The 27,525-nt window shown below is 39.8% G+C and overlaps 1 protein-coding gene across 1 annotated transcript in view; it reads right to left on the bottom strand.

Moving 5' to 3' along the window:
* The window catches only part of PTPN5 (protein tyrosine phosphatase non-receptor type 5), an 80,500-nt gene that overhangs the window by 43,669 nt on the left and 9,306 nt on the right, over positions 1-27,525 (bottom strand). Inside the window, exon 2 of the mRNA XM_065636153.1 lies at positions 17,642-17,752. Coding sequence (XP_065492225.1) covers positions 17,642-17,651 — 10 coding nt within the window. The 5' untranslated portion in view covers positions 17,652-17,752. The remainder of the gene's footprint in view (positions 1-17,641; positions 17,753-27,525) is intronic.

Raw genomic sequence — 27,525 nt, 5'->3', positions numbered from 1 at the left:
AGAATTTATTCTATAGAAAGGGACTACAGTGGGGAAGCATTGCAAAACGTGAACATGCCAGCAATACTTCACATCCAACGAGACTACCACCACTTTGCACCAGAGTCTGAAATTCACATATAGCCTCTGCAACTTGACATATAAAAATGCAATTGCCTACTAAAAATCACTGCCTCCAATTTCCATCTAACTGCTAGGGAGACCTGCTGTTGATTAGAAAACAGTAGATGAATATATGCTATTGATATGGGTCTGCCAATCAACTGCTTATTTTCACATTATTTTCACAAATTGCACATGCAGGGGACAACCCTGGCACTGTACGTCACACATCTTGTCAAGACCTTGTTAAATCTGCAGGTCACAAGACACACTGATTGCAGGCAAGTCCAGATGCTGGCAAGACTCAAAGCTGAACGAGCTGCCTCAGAGTGCACATGAACGAGAGGTAGCTTGTGCTGGAGGATAAAGGACAGCTCATCTAATCAAAGAATGGATCTTAAGGAGAGAGGTATCAGCTGAGAAAACATTATCTGTTTTGCTTACCACTGCGGTATGAGAAGGATGGAAACAGAATGAGCTTTTGGACCAAAAGTCCATCTTTCTCTTGCACTGCAGTGGTATGGGAGGAACTGGGTAAGAGGAAGGGGACCTTTCATACTTGCATGGCAAACAACTTGTGTACCTACATTCCTCTTTCTACAGGAAACCAACTGGTGGGTCACTATAACTCAGAAACTTCTACTGAACTTTTTTATAACCAGCCAATCTCAGATATTAAGAAGCTAAATGTAATAACAGAAGCTACATCATTACTGTTTATAGACAGATACAATTCTCCACCTAGGAAAGTCCGGGTTTTCTTGATGCTCTCTGCATTCCTAACTCATCTAACAACTTATACTAAAACATAACACTCAAGATGTAATGAGTTGCATTGAAAGCTGGGAATGCTATTTCCAACACTTGCTGTTATCCTAAGAATGCATCTCTTTTTCTCTGGCTCCTTTTTTTTGACCTTCCCAGTCATGGTATGATACTGACTACTTCTACTCGATCCCTGAAGTGCTCTGTTTACAAGAGTTCGATAAATTTACCTTTTCCAAATGGCTCAATAAAACATTAGGAGGAGAGCATCTAGTTGCTACAAGTATCCAGATTAGGAGCTGCAAAGAAAAAACATTCCCAAAAGCACCCGACAGCTACCTACTACTGCCTGACTGGAGATAGAAGGGATTTACAACATAATCACCTCAATACTTCCAATTCCACTCTGGAAAATGACCAAGTTTTAGCTGCCAAGAACTTGTGGTTGGTAAATCTTGCATTTGTAATGCAAAACTACATAGTGAGCTACTTCAGAAGGTATCAGGCAGCTTAATTCAAACACTAGCAAGAACCCAGACAGATCCATGTATCCCACAAAGTTTACCACTAAACACTGCGAGGCGTCAAAGCAATTCCAAAATCACTTTGGTATCTAACTAGAAGCCAGTCAGACTGATCCAGTGGTCCTTTGTAGGACTGCAAACTGTAACTGCAGATTTCATTCTCCTCTCTGTGTAACAGAATTTAAAGAAGAAATAAACCTGACATACCATTAATCCAATCAAAAGGTCCAAGTAATTGTAACTACCATCTCTGACACATTACAGAGGAATAGAATACTCTTCACCAAAACTCAGCCTACGCAACAGCAACCTGGTTGTCAGTCTCTTAAGTTCCTTATTCTGAGGTGAAATTCAGCTTATGATTTCTAATGCTTCCAGTTTGCAGTAAGCATATCTACCTTAAGAATTAGCTGGACCATGTTACAGGTATTCATAGCTGTGTGGAGAATAACTCGAATTTGTAACACGCAGGGATTCTATTTGGTAAAGCTGGATGTTTTTGCTAAAATAATGACACTGGAAGTAGCCAAGAATACTGGTATTAAATTCACTGATTCCTGGTTTGACACACCCATCAAGAGGAATGCAGTTGCTCAAGAGCTCTCAGATGACACTGCTTCAGGCTCTCTGAAAATTCAAGAGAACGCTACCCATGCCTTTTTCTTTCTTTTTCTTTTTTTTTTTTTTTTGGGGGGGGGGGGAGGGGGAGGGGGTGGAGGGGTGTGTGTGTTTGTTTTTTAAAAAAGTTCATCTGAAAGATCAAACTCCAGAACACAAGTCTGGAAAATTTGGTGACAACAATGCACATTACACCTTTAAAATTGAGCTTTTAGTAAGTACAGTCACTGATATAAAGTGTGTCTGCCTGCTGTTGTTTGGTCTATAGAGAAAAATCTGCCTCAGTCCTTCCTTCTGAAAGAAAAACACAGAAACTGATACTAAAATATCGCAACTTTTTGCATCACTACAAAACTGCTTAGAAAGGCATTGCAATGGCCCCTCCCTAATACTGAGTGAAAGGTTAATTTATCCTTGTGTGACAGAGGACAATCCACAAGTATTATCAATTTTCCTTTGCATTTGCTTGTCCATGAGTTGCAGCTAGCATGCTCAAAGCCAGCATACTCATTTAGAAAAAGGCAAACGTTCTCTGCGGATTTCTTCAAACAAAAGTGCAGAGAGGGAAATGGGTGTCATCTACTAGCCAGGAAAAACACTGGAGACTTGCACTTCTCAAGCTCAGCTGGTAGAGTCTGGCTGCTGCTTAAGCCAAACTCTACCAAAATGGAAAGATGCATCAAGAAATAAAGAAAGGAGGAAAGCAATGCAAAAAAATCTGTGAGCTAGCAAGGCAGTGAGCCGAGGCTTTTGCCCTTTCACTGGCAACATTGTTAACAAACTTGGAGACAAAACTTGCCTCTCCACTTGAAGTAAGTTCTGGTGAGAAGACTACACAGCCCCTTCTCCCTGTCGGTGGGCTGCACAGCTCCATCCATAAGTGGCCCATTCTCATTCCTGAGGGAACAGGAATCTGATGCCAGAGCATGTGAAGAGCATAGTTGCCTTTCCACTCAGCAGCTCCCTCTGAACCGCTGAGTCACATTTTCTCTGCATTCACTTTCACACTGCTCCCACTCAGTCCACCTGCCACTTCATCTGGGACGGGTAGGAGGAGAGAGAAAGAGGTGAAGTCAGAAAAAAAATGCTGATGTTCACCCAGGACCATTATTATGATACTGCAGGATCACATATAAAAGCAAGCCTCTAAGCTGCTAGAGAGGGATGGAAAATAGGAATTTCAGATTGCAAGACAAACTGCATCCCCCTCTTCTACAAGAGGAGATCAGCCAGCAAATAAGTTGTGAACCTCATCTGATTCCAAATCAGTCACTGATGTTATGTGCTTGCTCAGATGTTCTGCAAATCTCGGGCTTCAGATCAGGCCTTGAGGTTTTCCCTCTTTTCTGTGATTTAGAAGAGCTTTCAAGTTACTGTGATGTTTTCAGCAGACCAACAGGCTCTGTGCAGTAAATGACTGGCTGCCACAGCGAAGCACCAATACCCTCTGGATATATCCCAGTTCCTAAGGGCATCTTCAACTGAGCTGCTGCAGTGGAAATGTCCATCAGCCCCAACTTTCATCATTCAAGAAAATGAAGAGAAAATCTTAGCCATTTTCTTGCAGCTTCCATAAAACTCAAGCATAACAGGAGCCAACATCTCCTACACACTATTAAATTTTTATGTAAAAAAGGGACTCTGCTATTATCAGTGGTACCATACATGTTCATCATGGTTACAAAGGGTCCAGATTGCTCTTAGGTTCAGCAATACATATAGAACCATACATTTAATTATCAAGGTAGTAATTTTTTTTCTGTAATTATATTTCTGGACAGTACAGTTTATAGCTCATGAAAAAAGAAAATGCCCAGAAGCTTCCTAGTTTATTAAATCAACGATCTGAAAACTGCTGCTTAAACTAAAGTTCCAAACTAAACCAGGACAACTGTGATTAATTTTCAGACTAATTCTTAACTATTGCTACTGTTAGTATGCAGCAGAAAAACTAGGGGCTTCTTAGGAACCAAATAAGAATATTGTTTTATTAAGCAAAATTAGCAATTCAAAAAGTAAGCCTGCTTTTCCCTGTGAGAAAGAGTCTGGTTTTAGGTAATGTTCACCCTTGCTTCTCAGTAATTCTTCTAGCACAAGTCTGTTTGCTTGAAAACACACTTGTGCGGTACAGGTCTGAAGTGCAATGAATATACTCAGTCTGAGAAGAGATTAATGACATCACATTAACATGCCTTTCTATACCAAATTCCCTTCCCCATCTTCTAGTATGGCTCATCACTATGTTGCTCAGTACACAGTCCATGGAAAAAATACAATGACTGCAGGGGAAAAGAAATAGGGAAAAGAAAAAAGCAAAACTCAAAACCTTCTCAAAGTTTCCTGCCTCCATACAGGTTTTTTTGTGGTTGGTTGTTTTGGTTTTGTTTGCTTGCTTTTCCCAAACAACCAGAAGTATGAGACAGGTCTCTGGCCTACGAATTCATCCTTGAAGAAGCAAGGATGCAGCCTGCCACCAGAGACTTTGTTTCACTGAAGGGTGAAACAGAGACTTCATTTGAGCTGCTGTCAAACTCTTCCTTCCTGAAAGAAACCAGATGCTCAAGATGGCATTCCTCCCAGACCTGGAGTCCTACACAGTGCTATTGGTTGCTTAGTACACCTAGCCCACCTAGTAAGAGAGAAAGTAACTTATTTGATCATCTTATTAAATCTCCAGTCCATAATAATTCATATGAAACAGAGTTGCAAGGGCAAAGCAGCTCACAATACAGCTGGCTGACAGCATTCCAGGTCAGATGTAAGCCTCATTTACATGGGAGCAAGAAGCAAAGAAAATCATCAGGCCCTCTGTTCCAGCCGGCCAGGCCTCCCCGTTCAGCAAAGATGAGCCGCTGGGAGCCACCAGAAGCAGTCAGGGACTGTCAGATAAAGCAACCATATGGGAAGTACATGATAGCTACTGTACCAGCTGCCGGGGTCTGATTCTCCTCCAATACTCACTATAAACTGCTATGTCTCTACTAATAATGGAGGAGTTTCTCTTAATTTCCAATGCATGATTAGTTATGACCCTGTCCACATATAAATTGTACTCCCACTATTAAATCAAATAAACAAGAGGTTTATTTTTAATGGCTCTACTAATGCTTACAGGTCTTAAACAGAACATGTGTTTTTAAGCACTGTCCTTTTTACTTCTCTCCTGAGAAATACACCAAGTTAAAGGATATGTCATTTCTCATGGCAGCTAGGACCCCTGGAGCAATGTTTGCTTCAAAACAATTAAAATGTTAAATATGGTGTCAAATCACAGCTCTTAAAAAGTGAATGCAGACCCTCAGTGGGCAGAGACAGTGAATATTAACTTCGATCACACCCACACGTAATTAGCATTTGCCATCTTTCAATCAGGGCTCTATTCAAAGCTGTTTGTTTGGGGGTTCTTTTGTGCAAGGCTCGCTCCTCCTTTCCTATTAAACCCCTTACAGAAGGTCTGTCTGTTTACTGCTTAACAATTAGATGCTTCTTTTTTTCTTTAATAAAGGATACATTTCTTTGTTATGGTGTTTTATTAAGTGAAAGTTTTCAAGTTCCTGGTGATAATTTTGGAGGTGCCTTGAGCTTTTGTAAACACACTGCAAGTTGACTTTCAGTGGAGCTGGTTGTCCCAAACTATTCCCAGCCTGCAAACTCCCTTTAACACTGAAAATGGAAACCCACAATGCAGCTCTATAATTCCACAGTTATAGACCTCTGGCTTTGACTGCTCATGAATCAGCCTTGCACAGGCAACATAGCCAGGGAGAACTCTCAACAGCAGAAAGATGCCAATTGAGATGTACAAGGTTGAACTCTCTTTCTGAAACAGGACAAACAACTCTTCCCTCCCAAACCCAAATTATAATTTTTATGCCTTTAGCCTTTAACTGCAGGATATACTTAAAAGTGCCTGAATGCATAATCAAAAAATAGCAGCAGTAATTTAAAACCAGTCAAACAGCTTCTGTGACACAAGACTGAATCTGACAATTAAAAGAAATAAGCACATTCTGGACTCACACACTTTTTAAAGTATTTACTAGTCATACTATCATCTGAATTGGTGTTAATACACTTGCATTGCTTGAAAAAAGCATATTCTCATAACTCAATAACTTCTACAGTTCTAATGCTAATACCATTGCATGTTTCTCATTTCTTTTCAGTGACTTACTAGCCTGGTGTCTTGTAGGTATTAAATCTGCTTTCTGCTCTGATGAATAAGAGGGTTTGGACCTTGAAGCAGATGGGTGATACGCTGGCTTCCTGCCAGGTTCAAATGTGAACATTTTTGTGTCATTCATGTGGGTATAGCCTGCCTTACTAGGTGACTAATATCCTATGCCCTGGAGCCTTCAGCAAAAACATTTAGGAAAGCCACTATCACATTCAACATTTATTTCAAAAGGCATTCTCTTTCCTGAGCAAAGCAAATTATATCAAGACCAGTCTCAACAATCATCTTCAGCCACAAACCTGATACATGCCTCAAGGGCACTATCCCAAGTATGATCATTTCACTTTCTTTCACGCTTTTAAAAAGGTTATGCTTGCACTGCTTGGCTTTCTCAGAAAGCAATGGTATCATTCAGATGCTGTAACTTTGGCTCTAGAATAAGCTCTTGTATTAAAAAAAAAAAAAAAAAAAGAGTGTGGACATCTAGAAACAGTATGTCCACACTCAATTTTATCTCTGTATTTAGAGTGCTATTTCCACCCAGTGCTACTCCATTATGGGCCCACATGCAAAGCCTGCACAATTAAATACCATTGCTTCCAGTTCAGTGTTCTTCCACCTCTGTAACTTTAGTCCCTTCACGTTAGGGGCATGCTTAGATTATTAAAATGTGATAAGTATAACAGACTCATTAATCTCTCCTTCTCACTAGCTAACCACACAGCAGCAGAAAAGGTGAACAGCGCACACAGAGGAAGGTAACCATCCACTTTGTTTACTTGTGTCTAGTCTATACGGGTTCCTATACTGTGCTCATCAACACAGATATACAGCCTTAAGTAGTGAACTAAAAAAATACAACAGCTTGCTTTCTCATCCTCTTCCCAGTGAGGGAACATGCACAGAGCAATGTTTTGTCTAGATAGATAAGCAGACATGCACAAGTTGTTATGGATTTATGTCGGAGAAGGTGAGAAGAAAAAAGCCCATGCTCATGATGAGCATTGCAATTATTCTGGGAAGATTTTGCATCACTTGCCTGCAGTCATAAGCTCCACTCTGCAAAATAATCCAAAGAAACAAACCTCGTGCATCCCAAGGCTCCGCTTGATCTGTGGTGACTGTATCTCGCACCACATAGCCTCATGCTGAGTTACCTTGGCAAGAGCTGACATTAATCAGTAGGTCTGCAAGGCAGCAAGCAAAGTTCTGGGGAGACATAATTTTGGATCCTGTATTAACGTAGCTTCCAGCTTCAGGGCCAGCTTGGTATCAGCTAACCTAGGGATTTTTGTTCTGTACTCCAGGAAAAAGTGTGTAAATGCTCTTTGATACCTGAAACAAAGACCATTCTGGAGAGGACTTGACTATGATCTCATGGATCATGGAAGCAGGAGGCAGGTATGCTGCATTTGTGGTAGGTAGAGCCACCAAGGAGACACGCTTAAAGCCTCCCATTCCTACAAGTATAAAGGGTCTCACAGTATGTCCTATTCTGAGCATGAAAAGACAGCAAGTTATTTTACCACCTCATCTATGCAACACAAATTGTGGCTATTCAAAAACATGGTTTTCTCAAGGCCTTGATCAAAATATTTCTTCCTTTTCAGAAGCTCCTGATTTCATGACATTTGTAATTCAGGTCACCAAAAAGGCAGCAAACATATAATTATAGATTCTTGTTCTGTCTCCATGTTGAAACACTCCGGTGTATATCATATATTCTGAAATACAGGCAGTCAATTGCCTTCCATAGTGAAGTGTGGCTGACAATATGAGTCAATGGGAAGCAAGACTTCATCCACACAGCTATATTCCTACTAATGCTATCCAGAACACTTCATCTGCATTAACAGGACATGCCAAACACCTCATACCAAATCTCTTCCCACAGCGAGGTATATGAAGTTAAACCTGCATTGAGTAATCTTGTAAATCTCATTCTTAGCTTCTAAGGACCAATGCAGTGCTTTCAAACTCACCACCTCTGTCTTCATTCACAGGAGCCAGATTCTACTAGATTTTTTCCTTGCACCTCTCAACTCCCAGTGACAACTATGTAACACACACTATCTTGGTCCTTTTTCCTGAAGATAGAATTAATTATGCTGGGAAAATTGTAAGTAGAATGAACAAGAGAGCAACATTTTATGCATGGCCCAGGTAGAAGCACTGTGATCTGTTTCAGATATGCTGAGCGGAGACACAAAAGACAGAAGATGAATCAAGAAAATATAAAGTCCTACTTCTGGGGGATAATTATAACATTATAGTCCATCTTTTAATCTCTATAGATCTTGAAATGGTCTTGGCAACTGAAAAGACATAGCATTACTGAATCTATACATGCATTCAATAGGAATAGGACTTCAATAGCATGCAGAAAAACCTCCAGAACAAAGGCAGCTTCACCTAAGAACCATTAAACAAGTGTTCTCCCCTAAATAATATTCAGAACCTGCCAGTGCCAGTGAGCACGTGCCAGTGCCAATGAGCGCACAGGGTGCTTAAAGGGGCCATTTTGAGAGCCGCTGCATGAACGTGACAGAAAGAAAAATGACCTATTCTGAATACACTTTCTGTATTTATCTTTGTCTCCCACAGAAGGCATACAAAATGGAAAGCATTTAGCATCTTTCAGGACCACCATTTATTTTCCTGAAAGCCTGCAAAACTAGTCACATGAAACTTCACCTACTTCAGCAGGAATGTTGCCTGCGCAAGGAAGCTGAGACCAAGCCTTGCAGCCCAGCCATCTCCTCTCCTATTTCTGGGCTCAGAAGTAAGAGACCTTTTTAACATGCAGATAGAGAAGACAAAGACGTTCAACCTGCTACTCACTTTGCAAAGCAGCAACTTTGGACTGTCATTTGAAGCTCAGTCTCCAACATAGAGTATTTATCTGCCTACTGTCAAACAACTGCAGAAGCAGAAAGGAGTTCTAATAGAATATGTTAGTTAATTAAATCTGGAACGTTAATGGGTTTTTCATAACACTGTAGCATTGTATCTATGAACAGCAATGAAAAAATGGTTCTATTTAGAAGTGGTAATAGCTGTAGTCTTTGAACATATGCTTAATGAATAAATCTGTTAGGAAAAAAGGCCTGTGTGTATTGGAGGGGGGTAGTATGTTTGTTCTCACTCAAAGCGTGCCATGACGGCAATCATCAACAGCAAATGGCCTCTCTTGTCAGGACTAAATAAAATTGCATTTGGCCATTTACTTTCAGGTGAATTTTTTATTTTAAATAACACATTCTTTTAGCTAAACAGCTGAGTTGGAAATAAAGCAGTGCCAGATTCATGTTATTAAGGACACCTGATAAGCATTCATGCTCTCTGGTAGATGCAAAGAATGACAAAATAGTAATATTGAGGCAGCTCGCTACCACAGCATGGGGTGCAGCACACAAGAAGCCAAATAGACTACAGTGAAGAGGCATTCAGATCCCATGGTGAGAACAGTCTAACAACCCAGTGCTAGCACATATCGTAGCGGTGGGCGCAATTTCAGGGATGAAATTATACAGAATACAGTACACCACAAAACCTGAACAGAATAGACTATTTAAAGCTTAGATGACAACCAGAAAGCTATGATGGCAAAGCACATGAGAACAAACTCAATCTATTTGCTTTCCATTTCCTTGAGCAGGTAGGTGAATCTAATAAGCTGGTTGATTTGTTTGTGAAATTAAAATGCCAACTTGTTATGCTGGGAAGTAAGTATGGAAAATATCCACAGTTAAGCTATAGCTAGCTGGGTATTTTTAAAGGAAGGTTGACATATGTTGCTGGAATGCACCCCAAAAAAGAGAAATGTGTGAATATTTGCTGAACTCCTCTTCTGTCCTCCCAAAAGCTCTTCTCATGGAATGCCGGAATCTCCCTCCACTAAATCTGAAAGCTGAAGCTTCTCAGTTCTACTCTAAATGCTCCTAAGAAAGGTTCATCAAGACAGACTCCCCTTCCTGTTCTTTCCCTCCATAACATGCTTGAATATGGCTCTCTTTTGCAACATAGCCTGATTGCAACTGGAAGGCTCATTTTGTGGTGAAAGGACCACAAGGAACTCTCAGGTTGCATTCAATCAGATTTCCTAGTGCAAGACACCACAGCTGGAAATCTAACAATCAGGTGAGACCATGCCATGACCACCCCTGCTTTGACAACTCTTTTCAGGCAACGCAGTTGGGAGACTGCTCCTCACTGCTTCTGGACAGTTGAACATGACTCTACACCTGCTCTTCATCAGCTTTGCAGTACCTCTCCTCTCCTTTAAGAACTCGCTGTGAACATGCAGAGCAGATCCAGAGTAACAAAGATCAGAGATCATGAAGAGGTGGAAAGAGATAAGAAGATGTACAAAGATAGAGTAAGTCTCACATTCTCAAAACTTCTTTTCTGAGAGGGAACTGTGATACAATGAAGAAAACATTCCATCCTTAAAACTTCTAATTCTTGGGGATGGTATTCCCCTCCCACCCTCTTCTTAATGCTATCTTTATTGAAACTGTTTTCTCATTGATGTTTCTTGCATTTTCCCGTGGTGACAGAGATGTCATGAGCAGGCATAAGGAAAGCGTGAAACCTCAATCTGCAACCTGGTAAGGCGGAGGTCTAGAAAACATGATTTCCAAAAGCAGTAGAGGTTTGTGATACTGTGACAACAGACATTAAGACTTCCAAAGGATGGCTTGCTTCGGCTAAAAAAAAAGTTTATAAGACTGTTGCAAACAGACACATCAGCAAGGTTCTCAAAAACTACTAGCATTTTTAAGAGGCTGATTTTCAGCTTATTTCAGCACATAGTTATGTGATTAGTTTGTCCATTAATCAACCGGTTAGTCCACCAACCTGAACAGTGACCATGAGGCATGCACAGAATTTGGTATATAACATTGTGCTCAATTCGAACCACTGTATTGTTTTGGATTCCGCACCCCTGAAACAGGTGCTTTGGTATTTTTGACCTCTAAAATGTCTGTTTGGAAACATTAAATCAGGTTCTACAAAAACACTCTCATCAGGTAATATGGAAGATGAAAGTTAAGCTAGACAATGGACTAGCAGCAACAAGCAGAGAAAGGAGAATATGAAAGTGACAAAAGAAGGTGTATGTTTGAGAATAATGAAAATGAGAATATCTGATGAGAGAATAAAAGAAAGAAAGAAAATAAATACAAGGCCACAGAAGAGAAACCCACGGGAGGAGGAGGAGGAGTGTGAAAGCCTGGCAGAAGGACTGAGCGGAGACTAAAAACAGCATCTGGCAGTAGCTCAAATCAAGCAAGGCAGCATATGCAAGTGCAGTACACTGAAAACTTCCTTCCGCTTGGGGATTAAGTAACCTCTGAGTTAGAGTAGAGAGTCCTCCCTCTCTCTCTTCTGGGATACCTTGCTCTAAACTCTGAAGCAGAAAAAAAATCTAGTTAAACCTTTCTATGATTGTCATTTCCTAGTTGCCACTGTGAGCTCTTCATGGAAATTTTCAAAGGCAAAGCTGCAGAAATCAGACATTGATTTTAATCAATTCTTCCAGTAGGAAACGTGATGATACATATGATAAACGATACAGGACATCAAGAAGCCAGATTTTCAGAACATCTAAGGAGACTTTCAAAATCCTCAATCCAGCCAGACAGGATCTTAGTTCTACTGAAACCACTTCAGTCCCCACGTGCTTTTTGTCATGGTGTGTTTGCATAGGCTGCTACATCTAACTGCACAGCAGGAACAAACTACAACCGTGACTCTTCCCCTCTACGACCATCCAGAGCAGGACAGTAACTGGAGTTCGCTGTTGCTATTCTCAGGTCCATATGCCCACATTTCCTTCATCAGAAACCAGGAACAAACACAGAAAGACTATGCCACCCAGATCTCACTCTAACACATGTAAAGCACATGGTCAGAGGTGTGACAGTGCCTACTGTTGAAGATCAAGCTTAAAAGGTGGGAGAGAGGCAAGAGCACATGAGGAGAAGGCTGTCCTAATACGAATGGTGAGAGAAAGACTGACAGAACAGTTCTGAAAAGTCCTCGGAGTGACAGCCCAGAGATACTATTTTACTTTGTCTATAGTAGTGGAGACACAGTAAAATGTACTCTTACCTTGGACTTCAGATCTCAATTTTCCTAGGCACTGCCAGAAATGGTTTTAAATAACAAACTCTGTGGTCCACCTTTGAAATACAGCTGCCTACTTCTGCTAGCACTCCTGGATCACACCATACTAAGTATGCCTCAATGTCCTGTCAAGATACATTAATGATTCTTGATAAATCTTAAAACTTTTCAAGTGATTTTCTTGTATCAATGTTCAAAGACTGAAAGCAAACTGAACAATTAGTGTGGTCAAATGATTATTAAATATGTGAGCCCAAACTCAGGTGCATTCTACTTCATTTGGTTATTTTTTTCATAGCAAGCACAGTACAGCATTATCAAGCAAACAACAGGCATCTTCATCTTATCAATTTGAGAAAAAAAAAAGTCATTCTGTCACTGCAACTGGAAATGCAGTGTTTGTCTGGGAAAGAAAGAGGCAAGGTGGAATGCACCTGGAAGAAAACAGAGGTCCAGCTGTGCAGAAATCCAGGAAAAGCTCATAGCTGCTGGGGAAGCAGCAGCATAGTAGTTAGAATACCTTGCTGTAGAAACCCGAATCACAAGCTGGAGCTTTTGCACCAAAACACCATGCTAGATCAGCCTGTATGTATCTTTTACTCGGACTTATGTTGAAGATGACAACAAACACCACCTCACAACACACCACTACAAACTACTGTCTGCAGAAATCTGTATGCTCTAATCCAGTTGATGTGGCCTGCTAAGCCTTTTGAAGTTCAGGATAAACCTTTGTAGCAGTTCATAATTTAAAAGTTCATACTCTACCAATACCAAACAGTCAGCATTGCCAGAGACCAGCCAGTTTCACAGTTTTCTAGTTACAGTGACATGATGAATTACAATCTTTCCGTGGTGACCTAGAAAGTCACTTAGTGATACAGAGACCCAGAGATGTACCAGCATATGGATTCTATTGTGTTTTCATGTTGGATGCTTGAAAGGTGATCAAAGGATTCTAACGTTCACTGGAACTTCTGCAGAAAACAAATAATCGGTTTCCTTAAATGCCTTATAAAATCCCAGATTAACATCTTTGGTATTAAACAAAAGGATATGAGGATATCTTTGATATCGTGAGAGCTATGCTGGGCTAATTGAGCTAGCAGAGCAATAAGCATACATTGGGGGACGGTGACAAATGGTTCACATCTCTGTAAGTTGCAAATGCCAGGTTACCAGACTTATACTCCTTACATGCTATGAGGCAAGAAAAACATTTTATGCACAGGAGAAGGAAGAGCATCAAATCAACTCACTTTCCACATGTGCAGCTTGAGAAAGGATCAAGTACAAGAAGAATTAAAAGAAAAATCAAGCATTCATTAGAAAAGCTGACTACTGGTTATAAAACTACGGTGAAATCATGGAATGTCCATGTAACGAAAGCTCAATGTTAAATGAATGGTCTCTCAACTTGTATGTCAAAGCATTAAGTAAAGAGAACAATCTCTCCTTCCTTATACTATGTTCCCACAGAAGCATTCTTTCCACTGAGAGTATATTGCTATATTTTATTCTCAAACAGAAGCAGTATAAACCACACAAAGCCAGAATAATGCTTCCTTATTTACTTCTTTGCTCTCCTTTTTGTGAGAAATCTCCCTGAAGTCATCAGGATTATTTGTGCAACACCATCAAATGAAAAAGTAATTACAATCTGGTTGATAAGAAAAAACATCATGTACTGCAGATAGTCAAAACCTTTCTTAAAGCTCCTTGAAGGCAAACTGTCTTATATAATCCCAAAGGAAGCTGCACTAAAGCAATAAGGACCATATAACTAAAACTGGCACATTATAATTTACTAAATTGACACCTGTCAAAAACAATAGACTAATTTTTAACTTAACTCTTTGATGAAAACAGGGTCCTTGTAGATACAAACCTGCAGACGCAATGCATGTTTGCACTGTAAGTTCCCTCATTTTCATCATCTCTCTGATTCTTAGATACTGTTCAGAGATGGATTGAGATTTTCACCTGTTTAATTTTCTACAGTGTTGAGTTTTGTGTACACATTGCAGAAGAAACAAGCTTTAACAAAGATTTAACTGAAAGACCTCAACTTCAAACTATCAACCTAAGTGCACACTCCTTCAAAAATAGCACATTAATTTTGCTCATCCCCACAGACTTATGTGACCTTGTTTATCTGCAGCCTGTTTTCCACCTGCACCACAGCAGCTCATGGCTACATCTCACAGCTACAGCAAAACTTTTCAAGCCTCCAGGAACACCATCCAGTTTTATTTCACTCTGCACACTTGTTGCTTCATGCACTATGTTGGATGTCAGCACATGCAAAACCTAAGGCAGTTCTGGAAGGCAGTTCTGTGAAAAAAATAGCCTTTTATTTACTTAAAAAGACCATTTTTCAATCTAGTCCATCATATTTGATGGTTTCACCATTCCTTTTTGTTGACTGGCACAAACACATCCTAACAGTTTCCCAAGGCATTTTTCAGAATTTCAAAGTGAACAGAGGTTTAACATCTACCCTGCAATCCACCCTTACCAAGCAATGCACTAGAAGTTTCTCATTAGCTCACATGCCCTGCAATGAAAACGTTTTCTTTGTATGTGTTTTACTGATTGCTCAATTTAGGCACTAAAACACTGGAAACCTTCAGCCACATTCTACATGGCACTTTCTGCAATACTGAAGTTTGAGTGTGTTTGTGTCAGCTAAACAGAATGATATCCTTTTCTTAGCTAAATTTGAAACAAGGGCTAGTCCATGGCCCTACGACAACGCCTGGACAATGACTTCTACTTCAAACATTTATCAGAGCACCTTCTGTTGACTTGATTTTGATTTGACATGGATTTGCATTTCACACACCATTTCCTGACTCTTCACTCAATTTGCTATCATTGATACTTCCTAATTTTCCTTGCCTTTTGTGCAAAAACCAGTCTGTTCAGCCATCTCAGACTGAGGCCTTTTCAGGCTACCTTTTCAAGCAAGCACACTTGCCAGAGGCAGCCTATACAGACTTTCTTCCACGGTACTTACCAGTCTTCCATGCAGACACTATTATGTTAACACGAAGGCAAGTGCATGACCTTCAGCTCACATTCAACTGGAAAGCTCTACCACGAGTTTTTTTGTTGGAAGTATTCCACTTTGATGTCACATGGTAAATGATTGTCAGTCTTTTCTTTCTCCCCTCCTACATCAGGTTTTCCCAGGCTAAGCTTTTCTGCAAGGCACAACTACCCACGTCTTATTCTGCTCTAAAAACAAAACTGTTTGAAAAACTTCCCTTTGTATTGCCCACGTACAAAGAGTAAGCCAGTATGACTGTTGAATTAAAGATCTTGTAGATGAACAACCTGCAGACTATGCGCATCAACACAGGATATTTTAGTCAAGGAGAATTCAATGGAGATGAAGAGAAGCAAATAAAGAGGGGAACACTTCTCTTTGGGCAGTGTCAAAATCTAAGTGAAAACAAAAGGGGAAGAAGTGAAGTCCCATACAAACCAGGAGAAGAAGAAAAAAAAAAAGGGGGGTGGGGGGGCTGTAAAAAAAAGTGCATTATTCTACCAGAATCATTCACACATTTCCTCCCAAAGCAGCCATATTGGTGGAGAGGAAATAGGAACTGAAATGTGAAAGACTTGTGAACACACTCAGTATCCATAAGAATCATATAGTGGACTTACAGCACGTATATATAGATAGATAGATATTAATTTTTTAAACTACGCAGTTAAAAAAGGAGGTGTGAGTGGTTTCTGTGTTGGTGGATGGATCAAATTCACTCATGGTTTAACTCCATACTTTCAACTACATTTTACTCCAAATTTCACTGCAGGGATAAATTTGATAAACTCTGCAAAGTGATTTCTGAATTCATTATTTTGTATAACTATCAGAATTGCATTTACATCTTGCTTTGAAATTAATATAGTGTATAACCATAAAGATAAGACAACATACAATATCATGTTTTTACTTATGCTAAACTATCAAGAGTAAGTGCTTTGAGGCAAGAAGTGCATGTTTGCCATTTACTGCATGTTTGTACGTCTTAATATAATGAAGCTTCCCATTATTTGGCACACCTACACACCACTTCAACATAAAAGTAAATAATACAGATGTTTTATGGCCTAGGTTTAACACTGGCCTCAAAGGATATAGACAAGACTGCATAACACAGAGGCTGTAAACAATAGTAGTATGACACTCTGAGTTTATAGAAAGGAAAGCACATCCTTTCTGCCATCAAATGAGTGGCAAGCATTGACTGTCAATTGGCCAATGCTGACCACTTACATCTAACCTGTAAAGAGAATGTGAACACCCAGGAGATATATCTGTAGGTTATCTGAAGTTTCTCAGGATCTCATGTAAGTAATAAAAGGTTACAGCTCAAAGGGCTTTTCAGATGTAAAGCATATAGCAGGTGAAATTAACCCATTCACCTTACAGCTTGTTCACATAAAGAACATGTTTTTATCCTCCAAATACTCCCTAATAAAGTCTTTCAGCACTCTCTTTCCATAAGCTGGGCCTCCTTCACAGTGAGTGGATTCCAAACGCACACCCACATCAGCTGAACTGGTTTCTGTACTGCAAAAACAACCAGACTGCAATAATCTGCAAGGCATCCATACCTGCAAGATGGTATGAAAGGCTGGTCCAGTGCAGCATTAAGACATGTTTAGGCTGTAACCAGAAGGTAAATAGATCACCATTCTAACCAATAAAAAGAAAAAAGGTTTATCTGCACCAGATTCACGACTGAAATCCCAAACCTCAGTAGCTCTAAGAGGTCCATTGATCAGATAGGAAACACTTCCTAGTAAGAGACAGAATATGCTTAGTGCCAAGTCCAGAATGACTTGAAAATACCCACTTCCTTCACAACTAAACAAAACTAATTTACTTACTGCTTACCACAAATAAATTTTAAAAATGTTTGAGACAGCTATGGACTGGATTTAAAAGGAGTTTTTAGGTGACAAAGGTTCAAACCTTTGTGCTTCCTTAGAAATCCTAATTAAAACAAGCTTCATAGACATCAGGTAGGTAATGGAGGTAAAATGGACTCCTTGCATGATGCAAGACCCACAGCTAGATTAAAAGACATAGTCCAATACAAGAAATTAGGAAAAAGTACCTTCCACGCCAACTGGGCTTTGCAAAACACAACCTGCAATGAATTTTCACTTAATTTTTTTTTTTTTGTTCCTTGTTCTTCTCATTCTCCAAGAAGATTAGGACAAGTTCTGAAAGAGCGTGTGGCTGTGTTTTTCACCTGTACTGAAGTGACAAGATGATATATCTGATCTTCCTTGCCATACTTACCACCTGACATGAAATCAGTTCTTTCAGTCACATAGCAGCTCAGTTACAATGTCTGCTCCAGGACAGATGGTCCTCTTGGGTTATCATTTATGTCCTTTATGCACTAGAATCCTAAAAAAAAAGTGAAAAATCTAAGTTTTAACACTATCAGATGCACAAGAACTTTTCTTGAAAATATATTCTAAAAGACCATGATGTGATGTCCACCCAAGCCACTGGTATCAAGCCACTGGTCTGTGGGGTGGGGGGAGCATGGAAAGGAGATGAAGCGTATTCCTGTGCTGGTATTGATCCACTTGCTTTTGCTTACTGCCTGCATACAGGAACAGGGATCCAAAGGGTATGTACCATACAGTCTTTTAGTATTTAAGGAAAAAGGGGAGATCCATAAGCTAACCTCCCTTAGGAGCCATCTGCTCTACATGGAAAAAGTCTCCAGCTGAAATCATAAAGGCCAATTTCATTAAAATCTCAGAGACTGCTTAAAGGTCTGTGAGTATACGACAGAGACCCTTTATTACTTACTTGTGAAGGACTGCTGAATATGTCACACCTACCACACAGCAGGGCTGACCGAATACATAATATGGAGACAGACAGTCCATCATCGCCTCAGAGACTGTGTCCAACATGGCCACTCAGCCAAAGCATAGCAAAAACATGGATAGAGAGGGTCATGCAGGCATGTGGAAAGAAATTCACCTCTAACAAACTGCAAGGACTTTTTCTTTCTTTATACATTCTGCTAAGGGAGGGGCTAGAGGTGTATTCTTTGTCCAGATAATACAATGCTCTGCCTCCAAGGCTTATATGATTTGTTGTCTATTTCTAAAGCACCTCACACTATGAGCATCAGGCCAGTCTCATCCAAAGCCCAAAGAAACCAACACAACTCTCTCTATTGATGCCAACGCTTTGCATCACAAACCAAGTTAAGAAGTCTGCTGAAGAACAAGAGTATAAAGGGCTAAATCCTGAAAGTACCCCCTCCTACAGAGGTCCTGTTGAAATCACAGAGAGTTGACTTCACTAGAACCTGATCTTTCCTGTTTCTAAACAGGCTAATAAATCAAAGACCATCTAGGTACTCAGACTTCAGCACTGGCGCTGGGACATGATGTCACCACTGCATGTAGATAAGCACACCTGCATGTTAAAAGCAAAACACACTTAAAAGTAAGTCACATTCTTAGAAGACACCAAGATACAAGACAGCATCCAGGTAAAAGCAAGTCAGCAGAGTCATATGTGAAGAAGAAGGAAAAAAAAAAAAAAAAAAAATCACCTCAACCAATGTAGCACATTTCAGCATTAAGCAATCTTCTGCTACTCAGGACAAGAGACTACTGAGTCAAGGGAGGAAACTTGCTATAAAGGCCTGGATAAACGCTGTGTATCTCGCTTGTAATACAAACATAGTATGGAGGAACTACATAGGTCCAAGAATAAGAAATACTGTCTGTGTACACAGCGTGTGTCAAAACATAATCCAAAAGTTATTCTTAAAACCAGAAAAATCAGGCATAAAGCATACAGATGGTATTTATACTTTTATAGCCACTCAGAAACACCTCTCCCTCCCTCACAGGAAAAAATGACAACCAATTATTTACAGCTAGATGTTTTTAAGTAGTTTGTTTTCTGATGTGTTTTCTTAAGTCTAAGCTCAAACACAAAAAAGACGTCTTGCCGGCAAGTCCCAAGGGGAGTCAACCTTCTTTTACAGAGCAAAAAACAACTAACAATACCATAAAAAGATGATGCTGATAGTTCTGAGTTCACCACCAGCACACCCATTGCTCCACTGAAACTTCTGGCGATGACATAATCACCAGCTCTGTGCAACAGTTCCCGAGAAACAGGCTTCGCAAGGCACTCATTCCACTCCAGCAGCATGTCCCTGAGGTGCAGAACCAAAAAGGTAACCGGATTTCATAAGTGATTACTACTGGAAAAAAGGAATTGGTGCCTCTTGAACCACTACTGAAGGCCAAACTATAACCCCAAACTACACCAAGTGTTCTAATAAAAGATGCTATGGCTCTATGCAGCTCTCCTTATATGTTACCTTGTCTTGACATGAAGGTCTCTGGTACCTGAACAGGTTACCCCAGTATATAAAGTTATTATTTCTATTAAGTGGAAGTGTAGTTGACGCTGGATGCTCTCAGTCCAATGCAAACAGAAGACAACATTACTAAAATTCAAGCCAGGACGTCCTTAGTGCTTTTACAAAAGCAGACCGCAGATGGGTACACATAGTTACTGTGGCTCAGCTGATACATTTTATCTTGATCACACATCTTAGTTTTTAACAGAAAGCTGTTTGCAACGACAGCCCAAAATGCTGTTTTTTGACCTTCCTAAGTGCCTGTAGTTCACCACAATATTCAAATGCTGGTATAAGAGAGTTCTCTTTACACACACCACTGTGCAAGGAACTCGCTATCATGACATTTCCAGAGAGGCCAAATGAATAAGAATTAATGCTGAAGCTGTGGGCACAAAACCTGGATCTCTAGGTCCTTGTAGCTTCTACATAGAGTTACCTCTTCTTAAGCTATAAGCAACTGTGGCAGTCTGCTTTCAGTACAGGTGCCCTGTCAGACTCCACAATTAATCCCTTTCTCTACACTGCCTATCAATTCAAGCATTTCTCCTCTGCCTCCCCCTTCCCCCATCATGTAACTTCAGGACAAGTGACACTTTAAACTGTTGAAGGAAATAAGACCATCTATTGCCTAGCATGCCCCATCTTTCTGTCTCTGCATGTGAACAATCAGAAGAATATACCTACTAAAGGACGGACAGTTAGGAATCACTCCTGTCTCTGAAAATGGACACAGCCTTATTCTCAATTACCTTACAACTTGCAGTTCTTATCAATGCAAAACTGATGTGAAAAAAATATTCAGAGTTGATAGCAACTTACATCTATTTTACACTACAGAAGAAACATGCTGCCATGTGCCCATGACTATGAGGAAAACCTTGAAAGCAAAGCAGTTTTACAGGAAGCTAGTCACCTTAAACAATAAAGGCAATAAAACTGCATAACCTTGTTTTTAAAACTGTTGCATGTCCTTCATCATACTAACATGAGCAGCTAAAACTAGTCACAGGAACACTTGCTCATGTGCATAAGTGCCAGCAAAATCAGGCTTCGAGTTACGAGAAGATTTCAGCGCTTCATTTTGCTCTGTGTGAAGCCTCTAAAGGATGTGTCACGGAGGACTGATAAGCAATTTCAAAACCTCTGGTACTTTATACTCAGCAGCACATTCAGACTACTTCATGGAAGCAAGTGTGACTTTATCTTGTGCTCTGTCTGAGCAACATTCCATGTTTTTAAGCTACCAGGTTAATTTTTGCTGAAAACGCTGGCATAGTCCGCCCAGATGCAAGTAAAAATTGTGTACACAATTATCTGGATGAATACTGCGGCACTGACAGAGCAGCAAAGCAGGTTAATGTGCAGAAGCATCATCACAGAACAGTGACACAAGTCCAGAGGTTGGAACGCAAAATGGTAAGATGGCTTATTGCTGTTCACTTTCTTCCTGTTCTGAGAAGGACACAGAATCTATTTCAAAGAACATGTCATTCAGGCAATTTGTAGTAATGTTGCTCTATAAGATGTTCCCTCGCTCTATCTACAACCCCAAATCAGATAAGAGTATTTGCCTGAAAAGGGACTACACAGAGCAACACACTCCAACCTTTTGTCCTTATATTCCCTTTTCTCCATCTTAAGAATGGACCTACCTGAAGACAGAGACAAGTCTCCTGAGACAGAACAGAAACGTTATTAAAACAGAGTGTGTAGACAAGTGGTTTCTGCCTTGGGATTTGAAAATCAAGTTTAATTAACCAGCTGAGTGGAAAGCACAGTTCATATAATACAGACTATCTGTGGACTCTGACTCCAGTCATTCCACACAACACAACTTAACTGCTAGTCCACCTAATAGCGATTTCTGCTGGTAAAAATAAAGTAACTGGGATGAGGGATCTAGATGACAACTTTCACAGAGATCAAGAAGAAACAAGTGTTTAAAATAGAGGAAATAGTGACCAATCCATATTACACAGGCTACTAAATAGTTCTCCAAGGGACATACAGCTTCATTGCTTCTTGAAGTCTTAGAAGTTAATTTGTCATCAGATAGAAAGTTATTCAATACTAAAAGGATTTTGACAGTTTATGCCACTATCAATGAAAGAGAGTCCTGGAAAGAGTTGGAAACTTCTCTCTTTCTCTACCTGTACTTCAGAAGTCTGCTTTCTGAAATATTGTATGCTTATGAGACAAGCTAGTGAAAAGTGTGACAAACTTGGAAAAATTTTAGCTCTGGGAACAACCGAGGTCTGTCCACTGAATATCTGATCATCTGGTTGTCAGGCCACAGAGCTGTAACTGGGTGGTTTGGGATTTCATCTTTGGTTTCCAGTGCCTCCATTTTTTAAGATTCAGCTCAAGAGACTGTCTCCCATTCTATGTTTGCAGAGTTAGCTCAGTAGGTCCTTAATATTTCTCAGGGAATTTAAATGAGACTACCATTTAAAAAACTAACACTTAAGGTTAGCTTCAAGATGATCCAATCTTACACTGCTGCAGAGAGGGGTTTGTTTCATCCTGTTAACTCTCTTCTATTGCATCATACCCACCTATCTTATCTATGCAGCAACAAGGCTGCTGCTTCAGCTTGCAGAATTGATGGAAAACTAATTAATTTTGGGGGTGGATTAGTCATCATTGGAGGAGTGAAAAGGGGACTATTTTCAGTGGAAGGTCACTGCTAGATTAAATGCAAAGTTGAACTGCACGCTGTTTACAGGGATTTATGAAACTTCCCTGAGTGTTCAGCTCAGTAGTATCTGCATCTATATTTCAAAACTATGGCTAAACAAGTATCAAATGGAATTCAACTCCTTTGTTACCACATGCTAATTTTTGTTAAAACCTCATACCACTTTTATCAAAGAAAGAGAGATCAAACTTCAACCAGGGCAGTTAAATACAAAACTTTCCAACAGCATCCCCACTGGAAAAACAAAAGGGTTTTTCCAGCCATTTAAAAAAGGTAAACTTGGATGATTACATATGATATGCAGGGCTATCCTAGTGAACATTTACAGCAATTACTTGAAATTCTGATATCACTCACAATAGATATATCAGCTGGTAGTTCTAAAAACTTGATCATATATTAAAAACTATGACAAACCTTGTTTTCTGTGCATAGAGATAAACATCCTGCTCAAAGATCTGAACTCCTATTTAAAAACAAAACCAAACATTAAGAATAAAAAGCACTCAGTATGGTTCTGAGACACATATGTGGCTGCATTGCATATTCCCTGCCTACACTGACAGTGTGGGAGCTCTGTTAGTCATCTAATGCGCATATTTGCTTGGCACAATGCCTTTACTTTCTTATGCAGGCAAGAAAGATGATCACCAATTTATTGTATTCTTACATCTTCCTTGCATGCTCATCAGTCAGTATGACTGGGCCTTCTCAATTGAAACTACAAGCTGTTAGGAGACAGACCCATTCAAAGTGAAGCCCAAGGACTGGAAGGTTGTTAAGCTTGTCTATAAAGACAAGGGTGCCATTTTAGATTCATGCTGCTTAGACACAATTTTTAGTGAGACCTAACAAAATGTTTATTTTATGAATAGGGGCCTTTTATTGAACAGAAGCCTATTGAACAGGCTGCCACGTCTCTGCTGGTTTTGTCCCAGATATACACAAGTTTGGATTCCTGAGGACTGCAGTGCTTCAGTGTAATGTCTGCTGACTGTGCTCAGTGTCTTATTATCTAGTTGAAGGGAACAACTTTTGACAAGCAGGAGCTCAGAACACGTAAGATCTGGTCTGATCTAGTGGAGCTCTTCTTTCTTTAAATTCTATGATGGTAAGACAGAAGAAATATGTGGGAAGCATCCACAATAATCAACAATCTCAACTTAATTAGCAATTAATTTAATGAGCTACTGAAGTCTAGCAAAGAGAAATTCTGAGAGATTCTGGTCACAGTTACCCTGATGCAAATCTAGATTAACTCCTAGAGAGAGCATCAATCTCCATGACAGTTACGTCAGATTTACACCCAGCTACTCTGAATTTATGCACTTGTTTTCAGAGCCATGTGTGGGATCTGTCTCAACACAAATCAGCTCTGCTCTCCTGCAGATTCTGCAAGGTACACACAGTTACATTTCTGTAAAAATCTAACCTCAGTGAAATGGGGAAATTGAATTCTCTGCTCTGATGAAGCCTAAGCCTCCCACATAACAGAAAAAAACCCTGCTACAGAGCCAGCCACTACTAGCGGTCACAATTTCCTCCTCAGCTCTCAGTCTTCACGCAGTAAGGATAATTCCCTCTCACTGGATTTCATGAAGCCTAACAGTAAGCATCAAAATTACTACATTCTTCTGCCTAGGATTCTTACAAGTATTAAGAATACCAGATCCAAAGAGTTTTGAAACCAGTCTCACAACCCTACAAAAATCTACATGAGCCTTTCAAGGTCATCCTTCTAAAGAAGGGGTAAACACATTCTGGCCATTAGCACCGCTCCATGTGATACACACTGCAGCTGCATCAAAGAAATTTGATATGAAAAAGGAGTTCTTGTCCTGACACACAGCACTTTCCTCTTCTACCTGTTCTACTCAGCTCTGCATCACTACCCCTGCACGGCCATCACTTCCCCCTTCCTTTACCCCTTAAGCTGACAGCTGGATTAAAATAATATAAAGCCCCTTTCCACCCACAGGAATCTCAATCCAAGTCATGCAGCACTGCTCATGAAATTCTAAGTTGATTCAGGCAAGGAAACAATTATATGCTTCTGGGTGAGCCACAGTACAGGTCATAAGTAACAAAGAGGAGAAAAAGATCACAGGCAACATACAAACGCAAGTGCTGTAATTCTGAATTCAACATATGTCCAGAGAGCCTGTCAAATGGTTAGTGGAAACATAATGAAGAGATATGTAGAGCCACTTTTGCTAGATGGTTTACGTTCACATTAAAAACTTGCATCAAACTCATCTACATAGGGATTTTTTAAGGCAAACTATAAATCTTCCCATTCTAGCCTAACTTCAAAAGAATCGTACACATTCCTACCCCCATCCACTGACAATTGTGCTCAGGCTGCAGATCTTAAATCCCACACCTAGTTATATCCTTTGCAGGAACTGGCTATCTGAAGGAGCCCAGGATCTGCTTGCTATTCCTTTGTTTCATGCTGTAAGTGTGGTTGATAGGGTTACTCAAGATGATCCAGCAAGCTCAGAGCACAGTCTTCATGCATTTGTAAGGATGCTGCAGAGCTCGATTTCATTTGGGAATATTTTTTTCTGTACTCATGTGCAATATTGCACTGAAGACTGTTTTGCCATTAAATATTAATATTAGTGTAGATTCATGATCTCTCACCATTGAGTCTCCATCAAAACAGTCTGATCAGCTATGAGCAAAGCATATGGCATGAGTAAGGGTAGCCAAAATTTTCATGGTTCCTAGCATTTGTAGAGTTCAAACAGTATAAGCTAAGTACATCTACAAGTCAGTCAACCCACAGCAGAATAGAGAGAAGAATGTATTATCACTAAATAAGCTTTTGTCTTCAGTAGTATTCTATTTTTTTTAAAATCAGTTATTTTCATGGTTAATGCTAGATTGGGGGCATTGGCGGGGATAATTTGAAACTATAACACCACTTGAAAAGGGACAGTCATTTTAGAGTGAAGCATTTTAAAGGACAAGGTAATTCATTCACTCTCTCACTCTTTTCTTTTTTTTTTCTTTTTTCTTCTTTTTTTTTTTTTAAAGATAAACAGCCAGGTTTTTACCAGAAAGATAGAAAAATTAATTCTCACTTAAGCATTTAAATGAAGTGGCTGGGAAGTATTTGGCAACAAACAATTTGAAAACAAAATGGTAAGTTTTAAGGTGGTACGCTTTCAAAGGTAGCATATAACAGCTAAGTAAATGCTGATCCGTATGAAAGATGACATTTCAGCTAAGCAATTCTACACAAAATAATTTATTCTACATGGGTCACTTTGGATCTTATAATTAGACCTCCCCAACACTATTAAACTGTTACGAACTTGTCTACAGATATGAGTTATGTCATAGTATAGTAGGATGAGTATTTTAAAAATAGCTATTCCAGAATGATTATGTCCATACATCAAGTTGTTTAGAAAGTTATTGCACAGTGATGTTATAGGGATAACCTGTAAGTAGTAGAGTACTGTAGCATCCCACAAACCAAAACAATTCAACATTTTCCTGAGATGAAGCAAAATAATCTAGCCTTCACATGGACCAAGAACTAAGTAAATCCCACAGCACCGCTGATCTCAACCTCCATAAAATTACTGGACAGAAATAATGCCAGAATTACACATAAGTCTCAGGAGCCTTTTCTGAACTTAACTGAGCTTCACCAATGGGTGAGACAGGAATTCAACTGGTTACTGAGTGCTGGGTATGAATATCCTGCTTCATTTCTAGAAGACTAACTGGACACAAAGCAATCTGGTTTTGTACTAATTCTGCAGGATCTCCCCAGCTGACTCATCCTTCTGCCTAAAGTACAGTAGAAGGGTGAAAAAGGGGTTTTTTAACAGAGATGAAAGTAAAACAAAGTAAAACAGAATCTCACATTATCAGAATTGCTTTTTATAGTAGCAAGAGATAGACTAAAAAAAAAAAAAAAAAAGGATGCCAGTTTGCAAACTGCCATTACGTTTCCAGGAAGCTAATCCAAAGAGCACACTGCACCCTAGAGAGTCCTTAATTAATAGTGTCACATTTGCAATAGGCTAGTTAAGGTTGTGTCAGCACTTTTTTATAAATCCTAATTTTATGTTCGCAAAACAATGCTGAAACTTACTGAAACATGATATACAGGGTTCCAGTCCAGGAAGACAGACTCTGGTAGGGAGGTGGGGAGGAAGCGTTAGTACCAGGGCAGGTTGGATTTCATGTTTTAATTTGAAAACCCAAAAAAAGAAAAAAAAAAAAAGGCCAAAAAAACCCATCAAAAAAACCCAACAAAACCACCAAAACACCCCAACATAAAAAAACCCCCCAACAAACAAACAAAACACAAAGAACCACTGCACGTTCCAAAAGCAGAGAACATTTTGGCAGGCATTTAAGGCCAAATCCTGGAGGTGGTAAATCCCTGTGACTTTAATCTCAGTGGGATGCATGGGTAGTTAGCACACCCCCAAAGAATGAGAGATTACCAGTGTCTAAGTACTCGTTTTTCTCAATGGGTTCTAAAGCACGTAGCTGTTCCTGGGGTCTGGAACACAGTCCATCTGCATTTGTTCTGTTATTCTTCATTCAGAGAGCTTGATTCTGCTTCCATCCCAGGGCTGATGATGTCTACAGTCCACAGTCAGGAAGACAAGTACCAGAAACCTCCAAACATGATGAAATATACAGTATATATGAGCTTTATGCACAGAATACACTTCACATTAGATAGAGCATTACTCTCCCCTTCATGTTTATATGTGGTGTATTTCACAGAATCTTGGCATTGTTTCTTTGATCAGAAAGAACACACTGTCAAATTTGGAGCTCCTACAGCTTTCAACTCCATCAGCTGGAGCAGAGTGCATGCCTCTGACTTCTAATTCTTGGAAATGGATTGCAGTAGTGGGTAGGCGAAGCAGTATTAGACAGTGTTAAAAGTGTGGACGGAGCAGACAAAGGCACTTCATGATCACCCAAATCTGCAGTAAGTGGTATCATTACTAAAGTAAGGCCAGTAAGGTTAAAAGTGACGTCAAGAGAAAGCCAGTAAGTGGTTTCAGTACCAAATGGAGGCCCATATCCTGA

Source organism: Caloenas nicobarica, chromosome 5 (genome assembly GCF_036013445.1).
Source record: "Caloenas nicobarica isolate bCalNic1 chromosome 5, bCalNic1.hap1, whole genome shotgun sequence".
NCBI lineage: Eukaryota > Metazoa > Chordata > Aves > Columbiformes > Columbidae > Caloenas > Caloenas nicobarica.
The sequence above is the reverse complement of the archived record's forward strand: the minus strand, read 5'-3'. Positions and strand labels throughout refer to the sequence as shown.